Source organism: Schistocerca nitens, chromosome 7 (assembly GCF_023898315.1).
Source record: "Schistocerca nitens isolate TAMUIC-IGC-003100 chromosome 7, iqSchNite1.1, whole genome shotgun sequence".
Classification (NCBI taxonomy): Eukaryota; Metazoa; Arthropoda; class Insecta; order Orthoptera; family Acrididae; genus Schistocerca; species Schistocerca nitens.
This window is the reverse complement of record NC_064620.1, coordinates 198,679,331-198,702,363: the sequence shown is the minus strand read 5'-3', so window position 1 is coordinate 198,702,363 and position 23,033 is coordinate 198,679,331. Positions and strand designations below refer to the sequence as shown.

At 41.6% G+C, this 23,033-nt stretch overlaps 1 protein-coding gene across 1 annotated transcript in view; it reads left to right on the top strand.

Moving 5' to 3' along the window:
- LOC126195080 (uncharacterized) overlaps nucleotides 1-23,033 on the top strand; it is an 89,895-nt gene that overhangs the window by 53,455 nt on the left and 13,407 nt on the right. Inside the window, exons 4-6 of the mRNA XM_049933541.1 lie at nucleotides 4,841-5,016; nucleotides 12,584-12,906; nucleotides 21,541-21,594. Of these exons, the coding sequence (XP_049789498.1) occupies nucleotides 4,841-5,016; nucleotides 12,584-12,906; nucleotides 21,541-21,594 (553 nt within the window). The remainder of the gene's footprint in view (nucleotides 1-4,840; nucleotides 5,017-12,583; nucleotides 12,907-21,540; nucleotides 21,595-23,033) is intronic.

Here is a 23,033-nt window from a genome sequence, read left to right as displayed (position 1 = left end):
CATATGATCCGATGCAGACTATGTTTTTTCCAACTAGGATGCAGGGGAACTGTAGCACAGCCATAGACAATATTTTTATTCGTCCTTCTTTATTAGATGGGCATTCTGTTAGTAAAAAGGTGAATGGCCTTTCAGACCATGACGTACAAGTTTTCACACTAAAAGACTTTTGTAGTCAAAAAAATTTCACATATAATTACAAACTATGTAGGAAAGTTAATCCAACAGCAATAGAGAGTTTTTTAAACCTTGTCAAGGAACAAGATTGGCACAATGTTTACAATGCCGATAACATAGATGATATATATAATGCTTTCCTTAACACTTCTCATGCTCTTTAAGAGTTGCTTTCCATTAGAACATTCTAAACGGGGTAATAGCAGTAGCAGGCAGCCTGGGTGGCTGACTAGTGTGATAAGGATATCATGTAGAACAAAGCGAAAATTATATCAAAATGTTAGAAGTAGTCACAGTCAAGCTACAGTAGCCCATTACAAACAGGACTGTAAGGTGCTGAAAATGTTATTAGGAAGGCAAAGTGTATGTGGTATGCAAATAGAATAGCTAATTCACAGGATAAAATTAAAACCATATGGTAAGTTGTGAAGGAAGTATCAGGTCAGAAGCACAAAGTCAACGACATAAGGTCAGTTCGTAGTAAAAGTATTTCTGTTACTGATAAATCAGATATATGTACAGTATTTAACAATCATTTTCTGAGCATTGCTGTTGAATTAAATAAAAATTTAGTTTCTACAGGGTATCATATAACTTTCTTGGCAAATGCCTTTCTGAGACTGATGTCTGAAATACTCCTCTGTGATACAGTCAAGGGGGAGACTGAGTCAATAATTAAATCACTGAGGTTTAAGGACTCTCGTGATTACGATGGAGTGGCTAGCAGAAAATTAAAGTACTGTGCTGCACATGTTAGCCCTATATTTAGCCACATTTTTAATTTTTCCTTTAGGAATGGTCACTTCCCTGAAGGATTAAAGTACTCAGTAGTAAACCCTCTTTATAAAAAGGGAGAAAGGGATAATGGAGATAATTTTTGACCTATTTCTATACCATCATTGTTTGCTAAAGTTATTGATTAGGATGGCTGGCTCAAACGGCTCTGAGCACTATGCGACTTAACTTCTGAGGTCATCAGTCGCCTAGAACTTAGAACTAATTAAACCTAATTAACCTAAGGACATCACACACATCCATGCCCGAGGCAGGATTCGAACCTGCGATCGTAGCAGTCGCTCGCCTCCGGACTGTAGCGCCTAGAACCGCTCGGCCACTCCGGCCAGCTAGGATGTGTATGTAAGGATAATTGATCATTTTATATTACACGATTTGCTATCAAATGTACAGTTCGGCTTTAGTAGTCGTTTAACAAACGAAAATGCTATATTCTCTTTTCTCTGTGAGGTACTGCATGGGTTAAACAAAAGGTTTCCAACACTATACATATTTTGTGATTTAACTAAGGTATTTGATTGTATTGATCAGAAAATATTGCTCCAGAAGTTGGACCATTACAGAGCACAGGGAGTAGCTCACAATTGGTTCACCTCTTACTTTAGCAACAGACAGCAAAAGGTAATTATTCACATTGTTGAGAATGCCTGTGATGTGGGATCTGAGTGGGGCACAGTCATGTGGGGGGGGGGGGGGGGGTGCCCCAGGGCTCAGTGTTGGGGCCACTCCTGTTCCTTATTTATATAAATGATATGCTCTCTAGTATTATGAGTAACTCTAAAATATTTCTGTCTGCCGATGACACTAGCTTGACGGTAAAGGATGTTGTGTACAACATTGGCTCGGTTTCAAATAGTGCAGTTCATGACCTAAGTTCATGGCTTGTAGAAAATAAATTAATGCTAAATCGCAGTAAGACTCAGTTTTTACAGTTTCTAACACACAATTCATAAAAACTGACGTTTTAATTTCACAGAATGGGCATATTATTAATGAAACTAAACATTTCAAATTTCTAGGTGTTCAGATAGTAAATTGTCGTGGAAAGCCCACGTTCAGGATCTTGTTCAGAGACTTAATGCTGCAATTTTTAATATTTCAACGGTATTCTTTCGACACGAAAGTTAGTCTACTTTGCTTATTTTCATTCACTTATGTCGTATGGTATTATATTTTTGGGTAACTCTTTCCTTCTAAAAGTATATTTTTGGGTCATAAACGGGCGTTTCGGGCAATAAGTGGTGTAAGTTCATGAACCTCTTGTCGACCCCTGTTCATGATTCTGGGTATTTTGACAATTGGCCTCTCAATATACATATTCCTTACCGTCAGTTCTTGTTAACAATATTAGCTTATTCCCAATAATAAGCAGCTTTCACTCAGTTAATACCCGGCAGAAATCAAACCTGCATTTGAATCGGACTTCCTTCACTCTTGTGCAGAAAGGTGTGCAGTATATTGCTGCATCCATTTTCAATAAGCTAGCACTCGAATTCAAAGATCTTAGCAGTAATCCACGCGCTTTCAAATCGAAACTGTAGAGTTTCCTCATGGGTCACTCCTATTCTGTCGAGGAGTTCCTTGAAAAATTAAGATGATTCTTGTTGTTATGTTGATTGCGTTTACTTAATTTATAGATTGAGTTTTTTCGGGTTCATACAAAATTTTATTTTTATCTGTTATTACTTTTATATTGTAATTTCATGTACTAACACGTTCCATGGCCTTGGAGATTTGATCCTCAACTTGGAACTACGGATCTTGACATATAAATAAATAAAAGAATTAATTAAATTTTAATGGGTCCTCTCACTTTATCAGTGGGTCCTTGCACATGCTTTGTGGCCAGGCAGCATAATGTACTACACTACACTACAAAGTGCAAGTTAATATTTCATTTACTCAACTCGTATTCTGATATTTCACGCTCCAGCTCACACTCAGACACTTCCCCCTAGGCAGTCTTCTCCCAGAGATGCGCATAGGGGCTAAACAGGAATTTTTTTAACAATGGCGGGATAACCACCAACTTTTTTTCAGTTACGGACCACTTTCCATGGTTAAAAATGGTTCAAATGGCTCTGAGCACTATGCGACTTAACTTCCGAGGTCATCAGTCGCCTAGAACATAGAACAAATTAAACCTAACTAACCTAAGGACATCACACACATCCATGCCCGAGGCAGGATTCGAACCTGCGACCGTAGCGGTCGCTCGGTTCCAGACTGTAGCGCCTAGAACCGCACGGCCACTCAGCCCGGCTCCATGGTTACACAAGTGGCTTTAATGCAGTGATTTGCATTGACTTCTGCATCAACATGTCCTTGATTAGTGATGGTTTTTCTGCCTTTAAGGGCACTTTACGCTCAAAAGGCGTGCTGGTACATTTAATTCATTAAGCTCCACCAGTCTGAGGAAACCATCGGCAGAATAAGGGGACTCCTTACATCGAATACATTAAGGCAAAAAACGGCGCACCACGAAGGAATTATCAGAATGGGACGGAAACTTACAGATGTGATATACACGTGTGTTGTTGTTGTTGTGGTCTTCAGTCCTGGGGCTGGTTTGATGCAGCTCTCCATGCTACTCTATCATCTACAAGTTTCTTCATCTCCCAGTACTTACTGCAACCTACATCCTTCTGAATCTGCTTAGTGTATTCATCTCTTGATCTCCCTCTATGATTTTTACCCTCCACGCTGCCCTCCAATGCTAAATTTGTGATCCCTTGATGCCTCTGAACATGTCTTTTCAACCGGTCCCTTCTTGTCAAGTTGTGCCACAAACTTCTCTTCTCCCCAATTCTATTCATCACCTCCTCATTAGTTATGTGATCTACCCATCTAATCTTCAGCATTCTTCTGTAGCACCACATTTCAAAAGCTTCTATTCTCTTCTTGTCCAAACCATTTATCGTCCATGTTTCACTTCCATACATGGCTACACTCCATACAAATACTTTCAGAAACGACTTCCTGACACTTAAATCTATACTCGATGTTAACAAATTTCTCTTCTTGAGAAACGCTTTCCTTGCCATTGCCAGTCTACATTTTATATCCTCTCTACTTCGACCATCATCAGTTATTTTGCTCCCCAAATAGCAAAAATCCTTTACTACTTTAATCGTCTCATTTCCTAATCTAATTCCCGCAGCATCACCCAATTTAGTTCGACTATGTTCCATTATCCTCGTTTTGCTTTTGTTGATGTTCATCTTATATCCTCCTTTCAAGACACTGTCCATTCCGTTTAACTGCACTTCCTAGTCCTTTGCTGTCTCTGACAGACTTACAATATCATCGGCGAACTTTAAAGTTTTATTTCTTCTCCGTGGATTTTAATACCTACTCCGAATTTTACTTTTGATTCCTTTAGTGCTTGCTCAGTATACAGACTGAATAACATCGAGGAGAGGCTGCAACCCTGTCTCACTCCATTCCCAACCACTGCTTTCCCTTGATTCCCTCGACTCTTATGACTGCCATCTGGTTTCTGTACAAATTGTAAATAACCTTTCGCTCCCTGTATTTTACCCTTGCCACCTTCAGTATTTGAAAGAGAGTATTCCAGTCAACATTGTGAAAAGCTTTCTCTAAGTCTACAAATGCTAGAAATGTAGGTTTGCCTTTCCTTAATCTATTTTCTAAGATAAGTCGTAGGGTCAGTATTGCCTCACGTGTTCCAACATTTCTACGGAATCCAAACTGATCTCCCCCAAGGTCGGCTTCTACCAGTTTTTCCATTCGTCTGTAAAGAATTCGCGTTAGTATGTTGCAGCTGTTACTTATTAAACTGATAGTTCGATATTTCGGTAGTTTTGTGTTAATACCATATAAAACACAACAAAGCTTTACTCCATAGGATGTCTCTGGGGGCGCTGATGTCTGGGCGCGCGGTCAAGGACCTGGACGGTGAGGAGTCGCAGTTCCCGCTGGACTACGAGCACTTCGCAGATCTGGCCAATAACCCCAGCCCCAGCATCCGTGACCAGGAGTACCTGCAGCACAGTACACTTTGGGGACACCAGTACGTCGCAGGTGAGCAGCAGCCATTGGCGTACTAAATTGCCGTATTTATCAAGAGTTCCTGAGACCATGTACTAGATGTGGCAATTAAATAACGAGATTGCATTTCATTCTGTATTTCATTTTGCTTTTAGATTCGTTCTTCTGATGGTTTTAGTTTAATCTTGCGCATTGGTTGGGGATGTGAAAGTTATGTGGACATGTCAGCATCATGATTAACCAAAAAGTTGCACAGTATATTAATTCGTTATGAAAATTGCGAACGCAATAGCTTTTTCCCTGTATTTAATCATCATGAAGTACCACCACATCCGCGTCATCTAACTGTGAATATTTGATTCGTCGTACTTAGCTGTCAAAAACATCATTATTATTCTTTTGTGTTGTAGTCACAGTATGGAACTCCACTTACTTTTTCTGCAAGGTAAGCGTTTGTTAACAATGGACGGACTGAAAATCAGAAGATTTATCACACAGTGGAATATGGAGTTTTTAACTATGGGAGAGATATCAGCATTACTCTAAGGATACAAAGGAATAACCTGATGGTGCAATCATACTTTTTTATTTATTGTTTCATTCCCTCGCTCCATATGATCAGCGGGGTGGGCTGTCAGTAGTAAACACAGTCTTATCTTCAACTTATTGGTGTTAAAACACGTAAATAGATACAAAACTATTATAAAGGTAAATAATTTACATGACTAGAAATATATTAAAATTTTGCTTTCATGGCCAGGGTTAAAATATAACTACAGACTTTCCCTCCTTTTCAGATTAAAGAGATGGCGCATAAAACGGGGAGGCATTGAAATGAAGCACTCTATATTCAATGATAAAGAGAGAATCTGCCAAGGGGAATGACTGATATGTAAGACGGATGATTAGAGGCTGCGTAGATTAATAGGTGTGGCTTTCGCATAGTGGGTCAGGTGATCCTAGTTTCAGATGAGAAGAGGTGTGGGGTGGATAATAAGGAGGCAGAACGAAACAGAGCTGCGTTGACTACTAGGCCACTGTAAATGGTAAGGAATATGGGAAAGGTGGGGATGGAAGGGAAGCCTTAATTTGGTGTAGGATAGGGACGAAAAAGTGCTGATAGAGCGGAAATCAGGCAGATTAGATTTTCTCTGAGAGGGGCATCGGTTATGTTTTGTTGGAAGAGGTGTGTCAGTGTATGGTGATGAAACTTGTCGGTATTGTTCCAGCAGCATTCTGGGATTTGAACTTAGAGGGGCAACAACCGAATAGTGGATTTTGCAGATACTGTAGGAGTGATGAGGTAGTAAAGGTGGCATTTGTAGGAAGGTAAATATATACGAAATTTTTACTATCAAATCCACACAGCAACAGAAAACAGAAAGTGAGTAGCTTAAAAGGTACAATTACCGAGGTCAAATTAATCAAAGAAAAAAAGCGCCTTAATGGCTGGCATGCCTAGATAAATACACTGACGTAACTGGAGTGTGTTACACCATGAACGCCTTGACCGAACACTACCAAAGTGATATTCCAGTAATTGAAAGATTGCAGGATATGCTAATTGAAATTTAATCTCTATGGACACTTATTTCAACCACAGAAAATGTCATTCCTGCATATCAAGAATGATGGGAATATATAAAGGCTTTTGGGTGTGCCCAATGTTTTTCGAACTTTTCAGGTGGAGATGGCAACAAAGCATGCCCTGAAGATACCAATGCGGGTTATATCCATTTTTCGGACTTTACGCATTAGCAGGTGGCACATGAGAGCATCATACTGACAGATCCCTCAGTTAGTTGGCTATAATGCAGTGACTGAAGAATGAATGTTACGAGATGGACTCAGGACAACAGTATGCCAAGGAAAGCATGGGTTCTTCCAGAAGGACAACACCATGATAAGATCATACGGTTGATCGACTGGTCCTGACAAATAGTCAACAACTGAAATCAAGACAGACGTTACAAGTAATTGTGTCAGCACGAACCATTGGAAAGAGATTTGTGGAAGCTGGGTGAAGTGTCCCTCTCTTTCATAAGCAAAAATAGAATATAAAAATATGAAGCTTCTTTGAGACTGGCCTGTATATATATACTGCATGAGTCAACCGCTCCTACCACTGGGTTTAATGCAACCCACAACTCTTTCAAAAGCCACATGTGAGATTTCTATATTCTCTTGCTCGCTATGCGCAGACTATAAGGCTTACAGAAAATATGAATAGCACATTTTTGTATGAAATTTAGTTAAATTTTGTACTGCGATATGTTTTTACTGGAGGCTACGGTTTTTAGTTACTCTAGAAAAATGCATTTAAAGGCCCCTTTTGTGCGTTTTTCTTGCATAATTCGAAAACTACGGCCTCTGGCGAAACTGTATCCCAGTACAAAATATGACTACATTAAATTTCCTGCAAGGAGATCATGTTCGTTTATTCTGTGGAAATAATAGTTGGCGTGGAATTTGAAGGCGTTGTGGGTTGCATAAAACCCAGCAGTAGGAGGAGATGAATCACCCTGTATATATTAATGTAGGATTAACTCTCAAACAAATTACATACAGCCCAAGAACAATCATAAACACCAGAGAAAGGTCAAAATTACGTCTAATTTCTGGAGTCCATAGGAATAACATAAACTAGAGGCAACAATTTTAAATTCACTACATTTTGTTACAATATTTTACATCAAGTAAATAGTTGTGATCAAAAATCATAATTCGTTACAAGGGATATTACAAATGGGCTTAACACGGCCCAGGCCCCACATTATGCCAACAGTGGCTGCCAGCCTTATCATGAACAGTCCGACCACAAGTTGGTACGCGAAACTTCCAAAACAAGAAACGAAAATACATGTAACAACAAACATAGTTGATTCACAAGCCTACAACACACACTGAAATCTGGATTGTAACACAATGGCAATAACTATAACTAATAAAATATTTTCATAAGTAAACTTTATAACCTAATTTTAAATAAAAATACATGGCGTCACTTAATAGCATCATAATATTAATCAGTATTTATCTTACTTGAAAAGGCAATGCACTCTCTAGAAAAAAATCATCCAATAGCAAACGATAAGTCAACGTTTGCTGTGATAAGCTAATGGGCCAATGATTCCAAATTTAAGATTATTAAACAAGAGTATAATTTCGATAAACTCAGGCCACTTAAGATAACTTGATAACATGGAAAACACACAAAAGCTTTAAAAGGAGCGTTACACATTATGAAAATAAAACGTATTTTTTGAACAGCAACCATGTCAGTAACGTACCAAATTTATATAAGTCTAATAAAACTCACCACTTGTAGTAGGAGGCCAAAACACTCTAAATGATTAAAACAGGGGCAATGAACGAAGTTTTACAATCTTGCAGATGATCACCTATGACATGAAAATGCAAAGCTGAATTCTGTTCAGTGACATAGAATAACTGTCCATTAACGCACAACGCCTTCCCAATGTGACATAACTAAAGACACTTAGCACTGACAGTTTGCCACTGACACCATACCACATATACCGAAGACTTGCCTGGCCTAAGGCCAGAGCCCATTGGGAGATTGAACAACCTTCTGTGATGTTCTGTGATGAGTGTCAATTCTGTTTGTAAAGGTCAGATCAATGACAATATGTCCATAGACGACCTGGTGAAAGGTCACAGGAAGCTGCAGTTCTCAAGACACACGTTATCTACACGTGGAGTCACTGGAGCTATTGGACAGGCCAAAAAGACTTATTTGGCAATTTCTGAAAGGCAGCTAAATGTCTGCCAGTGTGGAAATGGTGCTTCATGTCATGACCAGGGTGCCAAATGGCATATTCCAGCAGGATAATGCACCCAGGATACCAAATGGCATTTTTCAGCAGGATAATGTAAGACTTTGCACTTCAGATCACACTACAAATACCTTGAGCAATGTACAGATTCTCAATTGATCTGCCTGTTGCTCTGATTTGTCACCAATCGACCATGTCTGTCTTGTGCTGGGAAGATGCATACTTTCATACCGGCCTCCAGCTAGCAATCTTTACTAAGTGGCACAACATGTGCTTCAGGTGTGGGAAGAAAGTCTTCAAGATGACATTTGGAGGCTATTTTCTTCCATGTCATAATGAATAAAAGACTGCATTCGTGATCTTATTTCCCCTTTCATACTGATGTTGATGATGGTCATCAGTTCCAGTGGAATGGTAGTTGATCTTTTAAAAGTCATCATAAGTATGATGAAGAAGTCCATGAAGTTTGATAAATGTCAGATTATTATTTTGTATGTTTGACGTACAGGGGTTGATAAAAATATGGAAATATCAAAAAACACAAAAAACAACAGATTACCATGCCTACTACGATACAGGAAGGCCGTTGGCAATCAAAACAGCTTCTAGTCGCCTCGGAATGGATTAATGTAGGTTCTGTATGGTTTTAAAGGGAATCTTACACCATTCTTCCTGCATGTTCAGGTAATGATGATGAAGATGGACAGCAGTCACACACCATTGTCTCCAAAACATACCGCAAAGGTCAAGATTTGGAACATGGCTGGACTTCAGCAATTGTGCATGCAGCAGCTTCAGTGGATTAAAAATAACAGTCAACCAGCGGACCGCAGCGACGCACGGATGCACGCCAAGACCGTAGGATCCTACGCAGTGCCGTAGGGGACCGCACCGCCACTTCCCAGCAAATTAGGGACACTGTTGCTCCTGGGGTATCGGCGAGGACCATTCGCAACCGTCTCCATGAAGCTGGGCTACGGTCCCGCACACCGTTAGGCCGTCTTCCGCTCACGCCCCAACATCGTGCAACCCGCCTCCAGTGGTGTCGCGAGGCGTGAATGGAGGGACGAATGGAGACGTGTCGTCTTCAGCGATGAGAGTCGCTTCTGCCTTGGTGCCAATGATGGTCGTATGCGTGTTTGGCGCCGTGCAGGTGAGCGCCACAATCAGGAATGCATACGACCGAGGCACACAGGGCCAACACCAGGCATCATGGTGTGGGGAGCGATCTCCTACACTGGCCGTACACCACTGGTGATCGTCGAGGGGACACTGAATAGTGCACGGTACATCCAAACCGTCATCGAACCCATCGTTCTACCATTCCTAGACCGGCAAGGGAACCTGCTGTTCCAACAGGACAATGCACGTCCGCATGTATCCCGTGCCACCCAACGTGCTCTAGAAGGTGTAAGTCAACTACCCTGGCCAGCAAGATCTCCGGATCTGTCCCCCATTGAGCATGTTTGGGACTGGATGAAGCGTCGTCTCACGCGGTCTGCACGTCCAGCACGAACGCTGGTCCAACTGAGGCGCCAGGTGGAAATGGCATGGCAAGCCGTTCCACAGGACTACATCCAGCATCTCTACGATCGTCTCCATGGGAGAATAGCAGCCTGCATTGCTGCGAAAGGTGGATATACACTGTACTAGTGCCGACATTGTGCATGCTCTGTTGCCTGTGTCTATGTGCCTGTGGTTCTGTCAGTGTGATCATGTGATGTATCTGACCCCAGGAATGTGTCAATAAAGTTTCCCCTTCCTGGGACAATGAATTCACGGTGTTCTTATTTCAATTTCCAGGAGTGTATGTTGAATGTTGGTGTGAACTGTGCAACTTTCCAGTCTTTGGGTACGGATCTTCCGTCGAGCGAACGGTTGTGTATGATTGTTAAGTATGGAACTATTGTACCAACCTACTCTGAAAGGAACCTAACTGGTATACAGTCTGGATTGGAAGACCTGCTTTTGTTAAGTGATTCAAGTTGCTTCACTGCTCTGAGGATATCTATTTCTATGTTACTCATGTTTTCAGCTCTTCTTCATTCGAATTCTTTAATATTTACTTCGTCTTCTTTGGTGAAGGAATTTCGGAAGGCTGTATTTAGTATCTCTGCTTTGGCAGCATTGTCGTCGATAGTACTTCCATTGCTATTGCGCAGAGAAGGCGTTTATATACCGTCTAACAATACCACCACTTGCAAAGTAGATTAGAAATCAGATTAATAATGTTGCTCACACAGCATATGTTCGCTTTATCGGGCAACAACAAAACTATTGACTGTGGATGGTATCGTCAGAATCGAAATAATGAGGTCACTTATCTTGAATGGATTCCACGTAGACTTCGTCGAAGTCGTTTTGGGTCATCTCGTTGAGTCTAGGGTGATTGCACTTTGGCTGCTAGAAGGTCCGGATCTGTATTTTAGCAATATCTGAAGACCTAACAAATGCGTTTTTCAGGAACTTCTTCATGATCAAACAATCCCAGATCGGAACAAACGGCATGATAGAAATAATTTTTGACTTTATGTTCACGATCGACATTTTTAATAAACTTCTTGTAAATTCACATATACTTCTTAATTATCACATAATCAAGAAAACAGTTTTTTATCAATCTTCAAATATTTAATTTCCACTTTAACTAAACACAAGACTTAACTGTTCTTTTACAAAGCGAAATAACAACTGTAAGTAGGCTGTTTAGGTTTTTTTTATTGGTAACGCCTCGTAGCGCTCTGTATGAAAATCACTGGCTGTGGTGTGTGCAGTCTGTGGCTGGTTAGCAATGTTGTAATATTCGCTATTGTAGTGTTGGGCAGTTGGCTGTTAACAGCGCGTAGCGTTGCGCAGTTGGAGGTGAGCCGCCAGTAGTGGTGGATGTGGGGAGTGAGATGACGGAGTTTTGAGAACGGATGATCTGGACAGAGACAGTAAATTTGTATGACTAGATGTCATGAACATATATATATATATATATATATATATATATATATATATATATATATATATATATATATATATATGACTTTTGAACACTATTAAGGTAAATACGTTGTTTATTCTCCATCAAAATCTTTCATTTGCTAACTATGTCTATCAGTAGTTAGTGCCTTCAGTAGTTAGACTCTTTTATTTAGCTGGCAGTATTGGCGCTCGCTGTATTGCAGTAGTTCGAGTAACGAAGATTTTTGTGAGGTAAGAATTCATGAAAGGTATAGGTTATTGTTAGTCAGGACCATTCTTTTCTAGGGATTTTTGAAAGTCAGATTGCGTTGCGCTAAAAATATTGTGTGGTCACTTTAGTGAATGTCTGAGTATGTTCAGTTTTGCTCAGCTGTTTGAAAATCAAATAACAAGATGTTTATCAGCACAGTAATTCATTAATTTTTCTAAGGGGACGTTACACAACATGACTTCTGCAAAGTGAAACAAAGACTGCTCTGTGCGCATTCGCACCAAAATGGATACATGTAAGTCAAAGGTTATGACAGTCTCAGAGAAATGCATAAACACAAGAACCATATCACTGTAATATATCGATACATCGGAGTTCCTATACATTAATAAAACCAAATGTGAATATTGTCACAAAAATATGTCTGTTACTTCGCAGAAAAGTAGTTCGATATTATTGGTATCTATAACTGGGGTTGGAGTGCCGTAATGGTCACGTAAATAAAGAACCATTACAACCGGCAAGCGTTTGTCGCATTGTTTCCGTCTTTTTGTCCAACCTCTGTGGTTCTCCACCAGACGTATCCCTCGCGGGCTAACAGTGCCGCACCTCCTGCCGGCAGGAGGCTCTGGCGAGGCCCCGGAGTCCGGGCGGCCCCCGCAGGTGAAGACGGACGCGGCGCTGCCGTCGTACTGCAACCCGCCCAACCCGTGCCCGGTGGGCCACGGCGCTGAGGACGGCTGCATCTCCTCCTTCGAGAACACGGCCGGCTTCTCGCGCCGCTTCCAGGCCGAGCAGGACTGCATGTGCGACACGGAGCACATGTTCGACTGCCCGTCCTCCTCGTCGAGCTCCGGGGGCGGCGGCGGGGGCGGCAACAGGGGCGGCGACCAGCGCGGCAGCCGCGACGGCTCCGATCTCGACCGCTTCGTGCAGCAGTTCGCTGTGAGTGCTCGTTACTGCATCGGTCGGCCTCACTGAAATGTGTTACGCGTGGTGTCCCAAATCACTCGGCTCTTACTGCCAAACATGTGTCGTGTTCCTCGTTGTTGTGGCGCTGGATTCCTATACTGCGTGAGGTCGATCGAACTTAGACGGGAATTAATTAATGTAAGATGCTATCTTTCACGGCAGGAATTGTCACAATTACATTACTGGCCATTAAAAATGCTACACCAAGAAGAAATGCAGATGATAAACGGATATTCACTGGACAAATATATTATACTAGAAGTCACATGTGATTACATTTTCACGCAGTTTGGGTGCATAGATCCTGAGAAATCAGTACCCAGAACAACCACCTCTGGCCGTAATAACGGTCTTGATACGCCTGGGCATTGAGTCAAACAGAGCTTGGATGGCGTGTACAGGTACAGCTGCCTATGTAGCTTCAACACGATACCACAGTTCATCAAGAGTAGTGACTGGCGTATTGTAACGAGCCAGTTGCTCGCCCCATTGAAAAGACGTTTTCAATTCGTGAGAGATCTGGAGAATGTGCTTTGCCAGGACAGCAGTCCAACATTTTCTGTATCCAGAAAGGCCCATACAGGACCTGCAACGTGCGGTCGTGCATTATCCTGCTGAAATGTAGGGTTTCGCAGGGATCGAATGAAGGGTAGAGCCACAGGTCGTGACACATCTTAAATGTAACGTCCTCTGTTCAAAGTGCCGTCAGTACGAACAAGAGGTGACCGAGACGTGTAAGCAATGGCACCCCATACCATCATGCCGGGTGATACGCCACTATGGTGATGACGAATACACGCTTCCAACGTGCGTTCACCGCGATGTCGCCAAACACTGATGCGACCATTCTGATGCTGTAAGCAGAACCTGGATTCATCCGAAAAAATGACGTTTTGCCTTTCGTGCACCCAGGTTCGTCGTTGAATACACCATCGCAGGCGCTCCTGTCTGTGATGCAGCGTCAAGGGTAACCGCAGCCGTGGTCTCCGAGCTGATAGTCCATGCTGCTGCAAACGTCGTCGACCTGTTCGTGCAGATGGTGGTAGTCTTGTAAACGTCCCCATCTGCTGACTCTGGGATCGAGACGTGTCTGCACGATCCGTTACAGCCATTCGGATAAGATGCCTGTCATCTCGACTGCTAGTGATACGAGGCCGTTACGATCCAGTACGGCGTTCCGTATTACCCCCCTGAACCCACCGATTCCATATTCCGCTAAGTCATTGGATCACGACTAACGCGACCAGCAATGTCGCGCTACGATAAACCACAATCGGGATAGGCTACAATCCGACCTTTATCAAAGTCGGAAACGTGATGGTACGCATTTCTCCTCCTTACACTAGGCATCACAACAACGTTTCACCAGGCAACGCCGGTCAACTGCTGTTTGTGTATGAGAAATCGGTTGGAAACTTTCCTCATGTCAGCACGTTGTAGGTGTCGCCACCGGCGCCAACCTTGTGTGAATGCTCTGAAAAGCTAATCATTTGCATATCACAGCATCTTCTTCCTGACGGCTAAATTTCGCGTATATAGCACGACATATTCGTGGTGTATCAATTTTAATGGCCCGTAGTGTAATAAAGTATTCCGGGCTGTTATGCCGTGGTCTAAGGGATAAGCTACGATCCCCGTTGAAAATGTCCTCCGCAGGGGGGGGGGGGGGGGGGGGGACGAAACGTACAGTTTTGAAGTGAAACCCTTTAGAACAAGTCATAAAATTCCGGAATATTTTATTAATTGTACTTAATTAATGTTTAATCTCTTGTCTCGTTGACGTCACTTCCTTCTTGGCAGTAAACATTCTTTGCTGGTGCTAAAACTTTAAAACTACAAGATTTCATTTAGGTTGCGATCCATCTTATTTTTAATTAATAAATAAAACCTTTATCAGCCACCTGCTTCATTTGAAAGATAAGTGCTTCTTGACAATAACAATATGTCGACCAGCGCTAGAACACACGGATCAATCCGTTTACCATTATGTTGCTGTTGTGGTCTTCAGTCCTGAGACTGGTTTGATGCAGCTCTCCATGCTACCCTATCCTGTGCAAACTTCTTCATCTCCCAGTACTTATTGCAACCTACATCCTTCTGAATCTGCTTAGTGTATTCATCTCTTGGTCTCGCTCTACGATTTTTACCCTCCACGCTGTTCTCCAATACTACTAGGGCTATTCGGAAAGTAAGTAACGATAGGTGGCGAAACGGAAACCACGGTGAAAACCAAAACTGCTTTATTTGCAACAGTTAGCTACAACTTCCAGCTAGTTATCTCCCTAGTCGCCGATCCGACTTAGGCGTTCGTCGTAGCGCTGTACCAGTTTCAGATACCCTCGTTACAGAAGGCAGCCGCCAGTGCATTCCGCCAATTCTCTACGCTGGCCTAAGCTGGATGCCTGTGCCAAAATGTTGTCTTCATAGCCAGCGGTTCATGTGAGCAAAATGAAACTCAGAGGGAGACAATTACGGGCTGTATTGTCCAACATACCTGTGCAAAACGTCATCGGATTTTCACTGTCGTTTCCGTTTCCCGACCGATAGTTCCGTACTTTCCGATTAACCCTCGTCAATTTGTGATCCCTTGATGCCTCAGAACATGTCCTACCAACCGGTCCCTTCTTCTTGTCAAGTTGTGCCACAAACTCCTCTTCTCCCCAATTCTATTCAATACCTCCTCATTAGTTATGTGATCTACTCATCTAATATTCAACATTCTTCTGTAGCACCACATTTCGAAAGCTTCTATTCTCTTCTTGTCCAAACTATTTATCGTCCATGTTTCACTTCCATACATGGCTACACTCCATACAAATACTTTCAGAAATGACTTCCTGACACTTAAATCTATACTCGATGTTAACAAATTTCTCTTCTTTAGAAACGCTTTCCTTGCCATTGCCAGTCTACATTTTATATCCTCTCTACTTCGACCATCATCAGTTACTTTGCTCCCCAAATAGCAAAACTCCTTTGCTATTTTAAGTGTCTCATTTCCTAATCTAATACCCTCAGCATCACCCGATTTAATTCGACTACATTCCACTTTCCTCGTTTTGCTTTTGTTGATGTTCATCTTATATCCTCCTTTGAAGTCACTGTCCATTCCGTTCAGCTGCTCTTCCAGGTCCTTTGCTGTGTCTGACAGAATTACAATGTCATCGGCGAACCTCAAAGTTTTTATTTCTTCTCTGTGGATTTTAATGCCTACTCCGAATTTTTCTTTTGTTTCCTCCGTTTACCATAACAATCATAATACCGGAGAGCAGTGTATTAAAATCTTCATTTCTCTATAAAAAACGTTAATTGGAAAATTTTTAAGCATCGCTAAACACTATTAACGTCGGAGCTGAAGGCTGCTCCACTCATGTCTTTGCTTGTTATCACTATACAATCGAAACTGTTCGACACCTCGGGACGTTATACTTCCCTGAGCACTGGTGAGACAAAGGATTTCTTTTTTCCTGGTGAACCAGTGTTTTTATGTCAGTGCTTTGTTAAGTAGAAGGGGAGGTGGTATTGTAAGTGATTAAATATCCAGCACCAGAATTTCTTCCTCACTGATTTCACTGCTAGATGCTGTAAAAGGACAGGACACGGAAACCAGTACCATGATGGCATAAATCCACAGTTCACAAGCATATTGTCATGCTGCAGCATCAAAGGGCGAAAGTGGAATGGGACGATGATGGCGCAAGCTCATGCCCTTAACAGTGATGGCTTTGATAGGGAAGAGAAGCTGCTGTACTGTGTAGTCATCATCAGCAAAAAATTCAATTAGATCATAAAAAATAGTCCACAAGTGAATAAATATTCCACCAATAAACTTACAATAGTACCCTGTATCTAAAACAGTAAGCAATTCACTTGATTCTGTAAACCTTATTTTTCTATCCTCTGACCTACGCTAAACAAACCTAATAAAACCATAACTTTCCATCACACATCACATTTACAGTGCATTATTAGTGTATTCGGATACGTGGGACTCGACAGGTAACTCACTTTGTCTATGTTTTAACTCCACACACAGTTCTCTCTGTACCCTAAAGTATTGCTCTCAACAGTTTCTGTCCCTACCAATCCAATAACTCAGGCTGTTCATCTGTGAAAAATTCACTGTCATTCTGTACTTCGCTGGTGCACTCTGTGTGCATCCATACTGTGAGTGAATACTAAATACTTGCTCACTTTCCTCACACCTCTGAGCACCAATTCTTCGCCCGTCCTCACATTAGTACTAAATAATCTAAAAATTACGTGTTTGTTTCTAAGTTTATCCCAGCAAAAGGTTTGCCATAAATATTAAATGGAAGGGGCTTCACAATGAAACATTAAACGCCTCTCATAAAGTGAAGCAAGCTCTGCAGGACGATCACCAATGAAACAAAACAGATAATCAGCTGTTATTAAGCTTATGAAGAAATTCAACGGAAAGTATGTAAATTTTCCATCATAAGTTGCATGAAACAGTTAACATGAATAATGAAACAACGACAGACATATAATAGGTCGAAACACGGCTAAATAGACTGTGCACAAATTAATCCTGCTGTAGAACAGGTGAACACAATTCACTCGTTATCACATATGTATTTCTCATGTGCCTGACCTTCACACACAACGGAAAGTAATCACACTGAAGCAACGTCCTAAAACTACAGCTGGCTATATTCCTTATTTAAGAACCACACAAACATGACAAAGCCTTGGGAAAATATATGTCTCAAAATGTAAGTCAAGATCGTGAAAACAGAACTTTTATCAGCACTAGTCTTGTTGACAGCAAAATAGCACAGATAAATGTTTCTAAAATGGTGTAAACTAAACTCAAAAAGGCGCTAAGCAATTTGGGACTCGTATTTAACTGGAAGTCGCAGGAAGAAAAAAGAATTAGGCTTTCACACCTTTACAGCTTGCAAATTCCAGATAAACGAATATTAAATACAAGGAACTGAGCATACAAGATGTTGAACGGAAGTCGTTAAGTATGATCTGCTCAGAGGATACATTACGCTACAATCTGAGTAATACTTATATTTTCCAAGTAAAGTGAGTGAGAGCCAGTCAGGAGACGACAGCTGGGAAGCGAAAAGATAACAAATCTAAATTCTTCCCTGGACTGTCCACAGTTGCTGAACTCCACTTATAGGGTTTACTGCATGCTGCTGTCAATATGACAAACGAGAATATGCCTTTACCAACGTGAATACAGAGCAATGCAATAGAAACTTTCCAGTCAAGCCTTACAGAGAAGTGTATTGCGATTCATTATGTTGCTACCGAACAGTCTCTCTCCATAAGTTAGCGTGGTTCACATCACGCCTGATAGCAGGAGCGATACTTTGGATTCGAAAGTCCATAAATCATAGCGAAAGCAACAAGCAACGAGCAACGAGGATATTGCCAATAGGTGGCTCTTTTTTATTTACAGACGAAAAAGCAAATTTCAGGCTCAAATAACTACAGGGGAACAATGTCGCGGCCGGCGGTACCATGCCTGTTGCAACAGATTAGCATCAGCACATGCTGGGAAACGTGCCCTTTCTGCGAAAACTGGGTGCCTCCCAAGAGAATTTGAAGACGCAGTGAAAGCCTTTTCCCGACCAAACACTGCCGAGCATTCCAGACTCACTCCCTTCCTGCGAGAAATCCAATAACTTTCCGTTTCAAACGAAAGTAGCAAGCTCACACAATATAATAATAACAAATCGTGACAGAGATGAAACAAAGTCTTGAACCATATGTGAAAGATTACAGATGTTTTCAATTTTTCCTTGCAAAATATACACCTTGTTTCCTGCGGATATGACATTTCTCTGGTCGACTTCACTCTCGTGTCAGCATCCCTAACCAACTGGCATTACTCCCTGAATTCCCTTGAAAAGTCATTTTAGTTAAACAACAGCTGACTAGCCTGAACATTTCGTGCACCGAACTGCACATAATAATTAAATTTTGCAGTACTCCTGTACGCACATGTATACTCACATATTACTCTAGCATATTTAAAACGAGAAACAGGAATTAGTAACAAATTCACTCACGTCACTATGGTATCAATGTAATTCAATATTCATGAACACCATGGACTTGACCATCATATTACACGGTCACCGCAAAATACAGTAGCCTCAGTATAACGCATGCCATTTCTTGGTTGTTTTGCATAGTGAACATACGGCCCATGGATTACCACGATATGGCTACCCAATTCATCACCGAACTACCCGCCGTGTTTCACTCTTCGGATGTAAACTCGGCCAGAAGTTGGAACCATTGTGAAACAAAACTGAACCGATCGAATGACTTTCTTCCAGTACTCCAGAGTCCAGGCTTTATATCTCCGACACCACGTTTTCCTTTTAGAGGCATTTGCGTCACTGATTGGTTTTGTAATTCCACCACGCCCTGCAAGTCTCTGCTTGGGGAGCTCCCCTCGTGATTTCTGGGTCGTGCCAGGGGTCGCTAGTGTGCACTGACTTTTGTACTTTTCTTCCTCTCATTTTTAGACGCAATCCTCTCCAACGATCATCATGATCACTCAACAAACGCTTTCGCGGGCGTTGTGAAGTAGCGGTGGATATTTTTTTCTTTTTTCGATGTATGCGATATAAATCTGTGATACGCTGCCTCTTTTAACACCAAACACTTCGGTTGCTTTGGTTACGGAAGCACCCACCATACGACTACCAACAATTTACCCACGTTCAAATCGACGTAGCGTCAACATAATGCACTCAGAACTATACAGAAACTGTACTGACCCATTTTGACATTTGTAAGGTACTGAGAACTTTTCATCGGTGTCTTTCGTAGTCAGGTACAACAGCGCAACATACAGACTTTGCCAGCACCAATATTTATGTTCAATAGTGGATTTCTCGTGGTGTTCCCCCTATTTTCCAACTCTTGGATCTCTGTATGTTTCGCTTTGAGAAATGGTCTCTTGGAAGGCAGCCGTCTCCACGTGTCCACTGCATGCAGTTCTCATTCAAAACTGGTTGAAATAGACATTCATCCACTAAAACCGTTTGAATCCAATTGCCACTGACAAGCCGTTAGATTCGCCTCTGGCATTTATCGTTTAGCATCTTTTTACTTGCAGTGTTCTTACGCCGTGTTACTTGGCGGCAAGTAGTACAGCATTCTTTGTAGATACGATAAAAAACGTTCGCGTGGATAGAGCAATGAATCGCACCAATTCACTCACAATGTTGCCATGAGATCGTCCAAGCACTATGGCTCTTTCTGCGATTCTGTCATCCATCTGTCATCTGACTTCATGCAACCTGCTGACACCTACACACCACTTCACTGTCATGATTTACGACAGTCATTGCCTTGATTTATGAGCGCCTAGTACCATTGAATTTTCTCATTTTGAGAAGACTGAGGGAGCATCGGTCGTGCGGTAGCGTTCTCGCTTCCCACGCCCGGGTTCCCCGGGTTCGATTCCCGGCGGGGTCAGGGATTTTCTCTGCCTCGTGATGACTGGGTGTTGTGTGCTGTCCTTAGGTTAGTTAGGTTTAAGTAGTTCTAAGTTCTAGGGGACTGATGACCATAGATGTTAAGTCCCATACTGCTCAGAGCCATTTGAACCATTTTTTGAGGGAGCATCTGTTTTACTTGCTAAAAACATTCTAAAACGAAGAACGCATAAATATTTCTTTACTTAATCGCTTTCGAGATACTTTGCTGTCATCTTTAGGTCTTAATTTTTTTTACTATGAAACGTGTTTATTTTAAGTTGGACCTGACGCCAAGTTGTCATTTACTGCATTTTATCCCCATGACAACTTGGCGTAAGGTCCAACTTAAAATGGACACCGGTTGGTTGGTTGGTTGACTTAGGGAAGACGACCAATCAGCGAAGTCATCGGTCCAATCCGGTTACTGAAGGATGGGGAACGATGTCGGCAATTTCCTTTCATAGGAACCATCCCTGCATTTACCTTAAGCTATTTAGGCAAATCACGGAAAACCTAAATCAGGATGGCCGGATGCAGGTTTGAAACGTCGTCCTCCCGAATACGAGTCCACGATGCTGACCACTGCACCACCTCCCTCCAAGGACACGTTTCATAACAAAAAGATTTTGTAAGACCTGAAGATGACAGCAAAGTCTGCAAAATCAGGTGGCAATAAAAAAAGAAATATTTATGCAGGCTTGGCTTCACGATGTTTTTAATACCTGGTACTAGTTCTACACAACCTAAGGCGCTCTCTGACCGACCAATTGATCGTTTCACAATATTTTGCACGATGAGACTGTGTATCTGGACCAACCTGGCCCCAAAAGTATTTACCACACCTTGGAGAAAGTAGATTGTATCGAGTTCGTCTGAGAGTGGCATACATCTAACTTCTCCGAAATAGTCAGAGGTTCGTTTTTACGTCTTACATTCATGGTTTGTATGTTTTCTTTGTAAGAGGACACATACAATTAAAAATTATTTCTGGAGTTAATAGTGAAGATGCCAGAACATTTCAAAATCTGTTATTTGTTCTTCTGCAAGATAACCCGACATATGGTGAACTTCCACCGTCCTCCTTTAATTACTTAAGAGATTTGAAAGCTTACTCGCTGTTTATGTTTTTCAGGGGGTGGAAGACCGTCATCCGACGCTGGTCGCTAAGAAGTACCACATTGAAAAGGTAAGCATGCCGTGTAATTTACCTACTGTTATATTGTGAATCATGGGAATCGAAAAATGTAACTAATGCTACAAACTGAACAAAGCAAAGTTTTAAGGAATTAACATTCTTACGGAGTTCTTGCTTTTCTTCTTCACTTCCCATGTTTAGTCCGCCTCCATAGATTAGCAGCCAGTGTGTCTCTAAGGCGGGGTACATCCGTTCGATTCCCGGTAGTGACAGTGATTTTTTTTCTTGGTGAAAGGATTGGGATAGGTGCTCTCAGCCTGAAGGCGCCACTTACGGAGCTACTCGAATCAAAAGTAGGGCTTCAAGATCGAAAAGACGACAGTGGCTGGAAGGGCGGCGTGCTGACCACCTGCCCCTCCGCCGCGACCAGTGACTCCTTTGATAGGTCGTTACACGGCGATCAATCAGCGTTCAGTAGTCTTCATGGCCAGATCGGATAGTCTTACTTCACAACTTGTTTGTCTCCAAAGTCTTCTCCTCCTTTTCGGACATGTTTCAAAATTCTGCATATAACTTCCAATTTTATAGAAATTACCCAATCACTTCAGTTTATTATAGTTTTTTGGTGACAGTATGCTAATGTTCACTAAACTTGCAATACCTATAACGCTGCGTGGAAATAGAATAGAGGTATCCTGAAGTACCCAGTGTTATAAGTATTCCATGACATTTTGGGATTCCAGACTGGTGCTGTCGAATTCTTGCCACGATATTTCGGCTGAAAACCAGACAGGCATCTTTAAGTGAGCTTTTGGACTGTAGATTGCACGTCACTATGTTTGCATCAAATATTAGGACGGCGGTGTCAGTGGCCTTTGTTGAATATTGTTCAGTTTGAGGAGCGCATGCATATGTGTAAGAGTCGAAATGCGAACCTGTGAAGTTAAAAATTCAATGGCCAGGCTGAGAGAATACGACTTTACCCTGTATAAACATAAACAGAACTATACTACTCTGTAAATACAAGTTGTGGTTTAGTGTTGTAAGCGAAAGTCAGGAAAAGTGCTTGAGCGATTTTCTTCAAATTTTTACGCGATGGTCTATTATCCATCCAAAAGAACGTAGACTGCAAATTTTTTAATATACCGGTACATCCATTTTTGGTAACAATGTTAAACAATGATTTGTCTTTATATGGTAATACACTTAATATATGACAGGGAAAAGTTATCAAAAATTTCCTGGGCGATTTACTTGAAATTTTAGATGATACTATAATAAACACTTAGACATAAGGTAGATATTTTCAAATTAGGGGTGTCATAGATATTATGATTATTGGTACCCTAATAGGAACCCACCGCAGTGTGTTATGTTTTTTTTTTCGTCTGACTGACTTCCCACAAACATATCATAATTCCCAACCTGATGTTTCCTGTACAGTCGCAACTGCACCATTAGGTACACTATACCTGTCAGTATAGTCTAAC